Here is a 6091-nt window from a genome sequence, read left to right as displayed (position 1 = left end):
CATTTCACGTCACCAACATCGGCGACTCAGATTCTCTCATCCACCTCTCGACCTAATTAGGCCACGCACACACACAAGTACCATCATCTCACGTCACTAACATCGGCGACTCATACTCTCTCCTCCACCTCTCGACCTCATTAGGCCACGCACACACACAAGTACCATCATTTCACGTCACCAATATCGGCGACTCATATTCTCTCATCCACCTCTCAACCTAATTAGGCCACGCACACACACAAGTACCATCATCTCACGTCACCAACATCGGCGACTCATACTTTCTCCTCCACCTCTCGACCTCATTAAGCCACGCACACACACAAGTACCATCATTTCACGTCACCAACATCGGTGACTCACACTCTCTCCTTCACCTCTCGACCTCATTAGGCCACGCACCCACACAAATACCATCATCTCATATCACCAACATCGGTGACTCACACTCTCTCCTCTACCTCTCGACCTCATTAGGCCACGCACACACCCAAATACCCTTGCGTGCATACGCCGGCAAGGATCCCTCGCCCACCTCCAAATTTACAGCACCTATACCCACATATTTTCCTCCACACGCCCACACTACACCTCACCGACACGCCCCTACTCTCCTATCCTAACCCACACGCTACCATCTACTCTTGCACCATCCTAATCCGAAGCAACTACACTCTCCGCCCCCTCCAAACTTACCTCTCCCTACTGTTATGTTACACCTCCTCCCTCATCCGAACCTCATCACTCCCCGATTCCTATATCCTAGTCCCCTCCATCGTACAATCCGGTACTCTTCTCTCACTCACCGCCCTCACGCCCCACTTCCCCTATCCTTCTGCCTCTTCTCGCTTCCTTTATACTTTTGCCTCCCTAGGGCGGTTCGAAGCCTCCTGACTCACTCCGTCTCAATCACTACACTCACCCCTTCCACTGGACGCTCACCAAATACGTCCCCTTCTGCTTGCGACTCACTCCGCGCCTCCACTCACGTACACAACTCTCCCTGTCATCTCAGATCCCCCCCTCCCCCCACACTCACTAGATTTCTCACTCACTCTTCCTCTCAGTGGTCCTCCCTCTGTGCTCCTCGCACAACCTTCATTCTCCCCCACGGATTCCCCGTACGCCCCAAACATCGCCATCCTCTCGCTTCCCACAGCCTCCTCCGCGAACGTGCGGAATAATCCCACACTCCACCGCTACTTCCACCTCTCAGCTCCGTCACACCCCCTACGGACTCTGCAACCTGCAAACAGTTCACAACTCACACCACACCAATGCAACTGAAATTTTCATCGTACTTCCCGTTTCCATCTTCCTTCTTTCTGCCGATATCGTCGTCCATCTGCGACCTTCTTCCCTCTCCCTTCTTGCTCCCCTCCGCTCCGACTCTCTTCTCTCTCTTTCTGGAACCTTCCTTCCCCTCTTCTTTTCCTCTTTCCCGCTCTCTTCCTTCTCTCATTTTCTCTCTTTTTTCTTTTCTTTCTTTCTTTCTTTTTTTTTTTCTTTTTTCTTCTCCATTTCCCGACCTCTATTTATATCCTACCAGCTTACTCAAAACGACGTCGTTTTTCTCCCTCTTTAAAACGGCGTCGTTTCCTACCTATATTTTTTTCCAGTCACTGCATTAATAAACTTTACAAATATAATTACTTGATCTTAAATTCATGTAAAAAATTTTAAGATCTATTAAGTTCATTTATGTTCTTAAAATAGTTTATTATTATTTTTTATTCAATGAATTAATTAGTTTGTCTAATATTTTTTTTAAAAAAAAATTTTGATCATTTACATGCTAATGCTGTGTCCAATTCGACCACGACTTTCTTAATAATGTTTATTCATAGTAGATATCGTTGTCCTATTAGTTTAAATTCAATCTGTATTTTTACGAAAAAATTGTATCAGATTGATTGTGAGTAGGATGAATTAAATAAATTTAGATGCAAAATATTATTATTAATTTATATTCAATTTATTATATGTAGCATGATGAGATTAATAAACGTATGTGCAGGGTGTAAATTTGGATTGCTGATATTATTATTATTACCTGGAGAAATTATAATAATATATAATTAGTAAACTTCCGTGAATAATGATTAATTTAGTGTATGAACTAATTTTATGGAATCCACCCTTCCCACCTAATTTAAAAATCAGTTTGAATATGTAAACTATTACTTTATTAATTTTAAATTGGTAAATATAATTAAAAAAAATAGAGAAATCATATTAATATATTAAAGAATTTAAAAAAGAATTGGACTTTGCTTAGCACTGTTAAATAACAAACTTGAATCAGTCTTTTTATTTTTTGAAAAATTTTGACCAAAAATATAATGCATACAATTTATACATTAATAAATATATGAAATGCATTTCAATTAATTTCATCTGTAAATTTATGTATAAGTGAAAAAATTAATACACAAAAAACTTTAAGTTGATATTTGATAATCATAAATAAAATTAGGTTGCTAATGTTAATAAAATAATTTTTTTTAAATTTATGTCTTTATGTACTGTTGTTAGAAAATTATATTGTATTGTTTAATTAATTGAATATATAAATTCATATTTAGAAAACTTGTAAAATCAGGATATTCTTGATTTTTTTTGTCTTGACCCTTGTGCACTGCAACTTGCAAGAATTGAATGACCAAAATCCAAGAAGAGCAAACTTTCAAAATCATTCTCACGAAGAAAGTTTTCCACACACACATACATGTCTATACATATATATATCACACACGTATGTAAAGATGTATGCTTACTTATGTATATAAGCTATAAGTCCCCTTTCTGTCTCTAGATCTCTTTTCTGCGTAAGCAAAAGTCCCAATATTTAAATTCCAGAAAAAAAAAAAAAAAAAAAAACCTTCTTTGCCTGTTCCTGCAGCTTTTCCCGCAACACTTTCTTCGTTATTCTTAATTCTAATGTATTACACCAATTAAACTCCCAAATACATATATATATATATATATATATGTATGTATGCATACATACACATATGTGGGCATTTTAAATAAATTTTGATATTTTGATTCTGGGATATTACAGTATACGGCGTTTAGTAAACGCAATGCATGCATGCATTTATAAATTTATCATCTTTACGAGAAATTTACAATTAACTTCTTTTTGTAGCACGCTTTCACATCTTCTTGAATGTTCTGGATGTTTAATTTAACGCGCTGGTATTAATTAAATTATGATAGCTAGGAATTTCTATCTGAGATTTCCCATGCAAAAATGTATTATATTTATTAATTAAATTTCTCCGAACTTGGTTCTAATGTTCTTTGTAATTTCTCCACGAATCAAATCTATATATATGATCTTCTGCATGTTTCATTTTTGCTGTATAAATTATATTGCATTCCTTTGTAGTTCTTTTCTTACACATTACTCATATTATTTGTAAAGATGGATTCAACTAGAGCTCGATATTTCTACCCACTGAACCACTGTAAAATTATTCACTTGGTGAGTATATATTTAATTTTGTAATTATATATATATATATATTTTTTGATTAATTATGGTTAATTGATTTATGAATTCTATAATTAATATAATGTTTACAGGTGCGGCATGGACAAGCAATGCACAATATAGCAGCAGAGAAGGATCGGAATCTTCTGTTATCTCCTCACCTTTTCGATGCACAACTCTCTCCTCTAGGCTGGCAGCAGGTACTCATGATGATCATTAAAACAATTACAATAAATTATTAAGTTAATTATCAAAATTTATTAATATTTATATTTTTTTTAATAAAAATTAAAAATAATTAAGTTATGTTCGCAAATTTTGCAAAAAATAAATAATTTTATAACTTATAGTAATTGAAAATAAAAAAGCAGCTCTATTTATATAAAATGAATTGTTTTCTTAAAATTTAATTTTTAATTTTAAAATATATAACAATATTATTAGAAAATTAAACTATAAGTGTGCTCAAAAAACATTAATCCAAAATACTACCTACGTATTTCATCATATTTCTCACATAGCAAAACCATTTTGTTGTTCGATGTAATTAATTAATGTATGTAATTAAATTAACAGGCTAGTAACCTGCGAACCCAAGTTATTGCAAGTGGACTGCTCAAGAGGGTCGACCTGGTCATCACCTCCCCATTACTGAGGTCTTTCACTTTAATCTTGTTATCAGTTTATTTTATATAAATATTTATTAATTTTTAAATTACATATTATTTCCTAGTTTCTTTAATTAATAAAACTATATTTTACTTTTTCTGTGTGTACATATATATATATATGTGTATAGATTCTGATAAATTTTTTAAATAATTATTATTTTAATAAAAAATAATTCAATCAATTATGATTAAAGTGATGCTTCCGGAAATTACAGGACGATGCAGACAGCTAATGCAGTATTTGGTGGGGATGATCAGTGTTGCACCCCCTCGATTGTTGCACTTGAGCTCGCTCGAGACCGTAATGTAAGACTCCAAATTTTTTAAAGTTTATTATTTAATTTATAATTTTTTAATTAATTATTGCCAATCAATTATTAGTAAATGAGTATTTTCAGAACAGTGAAGTAGATAGATGAATTTATGTGTTAATTTATAAATTAATTATTGCCATACATGTATATATATATATATATATATATGCACGTAATTGTTAATTTAATTATTTTATAATAATAATAATTAAATATTATTTAATTTTGGCGTAGGGAGAACGTCCGTCGGACAAGAGGAGAAGTGTGAGCGAGTGTCGATCTCTTTTCCCAAATATTGACTTTTCATTGGCAAGTATTTTATTTATAAATTACTTTGTTCTAATAATAATAATAATAAAAAAAAAATGAAACAAGGGATTTAATTATTTATAATAATTTAATTAATAATAACGTACAGATGGAAAGCGAAGATGACAATTTGTGGAGAGCCGATGCTCGAGAGTCTGAGGAAGAATTAGGAGCCAGGGGAATGGAGTTTATGCAATGGTAATCTTGGCTAATTATTTAAAAATCTTTTAGCTTTTATTAATTAATCCAAAATTATAATTAATTTTTAATCAAGGTTATGGACGAGGCCAGAGAAAGAGATTGCTATTGTTAGCCATGGTATAATGCTGCAGTACATGCTGTTTGCCCTTGGAAGTGACTGTGATCTATCTATTCAAACTGAGCTCTGCAAAAGGTATTTTTAATTTTATTAGTAATTTAAATAAAATTTTACTTTATAAATTAAATTTACAGAGTAAAAATCATATTATTAAATATATTTATGACTTGGTCTACTCGTAAATTTTTGTTTTCAGATTTGGCAACTGTGAACTTCGTACGGTGGTTATTGTTGACAAAAGGTATAATTAATTAATTACTCCGTAATTTCCAGGAAAAATAAATACTTGACTTTTTTTTTTTCCCACCAATTTGCAGCACTGTGATGGAATCAGACTAACACCGAGGGTTGACCTTATAAGATCAACGGTGCAGAAGAAAGACACAAGTGTTTCCTACAAATTGAAGGGAAATTCTTCCTTGCTTTGTTGGAATAAATCTAATTATTGATTTGTATTTGCATTATTTATTTTATTCTTTTATTTGACAATTATATACAAATATATATATATATATGTAATTTTTTATTGTAATAATTTGTAATGTTATTGCCGACTTGTTTCCCTTATATACCCGTTGCTGGGAATAATGATGGTGTAATGGAACAGAAATAAATATTTCATATCCATTAACTGTGAATATTTACCCATGATATATTACAAAGTATATTTATATTTTTATATTTTACAAAGTATTATGTTTAGTATATTTGCATTTATTTTAAAAATATGTTATAAAGTATCTATGCAAATTTAAAATCTTATTTAATATTTTTTAAAAAAATTATTGTGATGGTCCGCAATTCTACCAGAGAACTACAATTGTCAGATATTGACTAATTCAAAAAATTAGCTATTTATAACACATAATAATGAGGAAACGTAAACTAATTATCACCTGTACTATTGTAATATTAAATTACAAAATCACGAAATACAAAATATGTAGAGTTAAAACTAAAATATAACTTACTTGAA

General features: G+C 32.2%; 1 protein-coding gene across 2 annotated transcripts; it reads left to right on the top strand.

Annotated features, from left to right (window-relative positions):
• The first annotated feature begins 2805 nt into the window (after positions 1–2805).
• On the top strand, positions 2806–5737 carry LOC110815383 (phosphoglycerate mutase-like protein). 2 transcript variants are annotated; one of them, XM_022043176.2, is made up of 10 exons: positions 2806–2945; positions 3434–3493; positions 3595–3702; positions 4079–4158; positions 4389–4479; positions 4722–4796; positions 4906–4994; positions 5071–5190; positions 5312–5356; positions 5433–5737. In XM_022043176.2, the coding sequence occupies exons 2-10, from the start codon at positions 3434–3436 to the stop codon at positions 5452–5454; spliced, it is 690 nt and encodes a 229-aa protein (XP_021898868.2). In that variant the 5' UTR covers positions 2806–2945; the 3' UTR covers positions 5455–5737. The 2 variants fall into 2 exon arrangements, with proteins under 2 accessions (XP_021898868.2, XP_088077975.1); XM_088221849.1 differs by lacking the exon at positions 2806–2945 and having other exon boundaries at positions 2986–3493.
• Positions 5738–6091: the final 354 nt, after the last annotated feature.

The sequence above is a fragment of the Carica papaya genome, chromosome 1 (assembly GCF_054855325.1).
Source record: "Carica papaya isolate Zhongbai chromosome 1, ASM5485532v1, whole genome shotgun sequence".
Taxonomy (NCBI): domain Eukaryota; kingdom Viridiplantae; phylum Streptophyta; class Magnoliopsida; order Brassicales; family Caricaceae; genus Carica; species Carica papaya.
The sequence above is the reverse complement of the archived record's forward strand: the minus strand, read 5'-3'. Positions and strand labels throughout refer to the sequence as shown.

Bases quoted from the DNA above. Each gene is read 5' to 3' on its own strand.
- LOC110815383 (XM_022043176.2), top strand. From the start codon at position 3,434: ATGGATTCAACTAGAGCTCGATATTTCTACCCACTGAACCACTGTAAA. The intron at 3,494-3,594 runs GTGAGTATATAT...TAATGTTTACAG, and splicing joins ACTGTAAAATTATTCACTTG to GTGCGGCATGGACAAGCAAT. The intron at 5,357-5,432 runs GTATAATTAATT...ACCAATTTGCAG, and splicing joins GTGGTTATTGTTGACAAAAG to CACTGTGATGGAATCAGACT.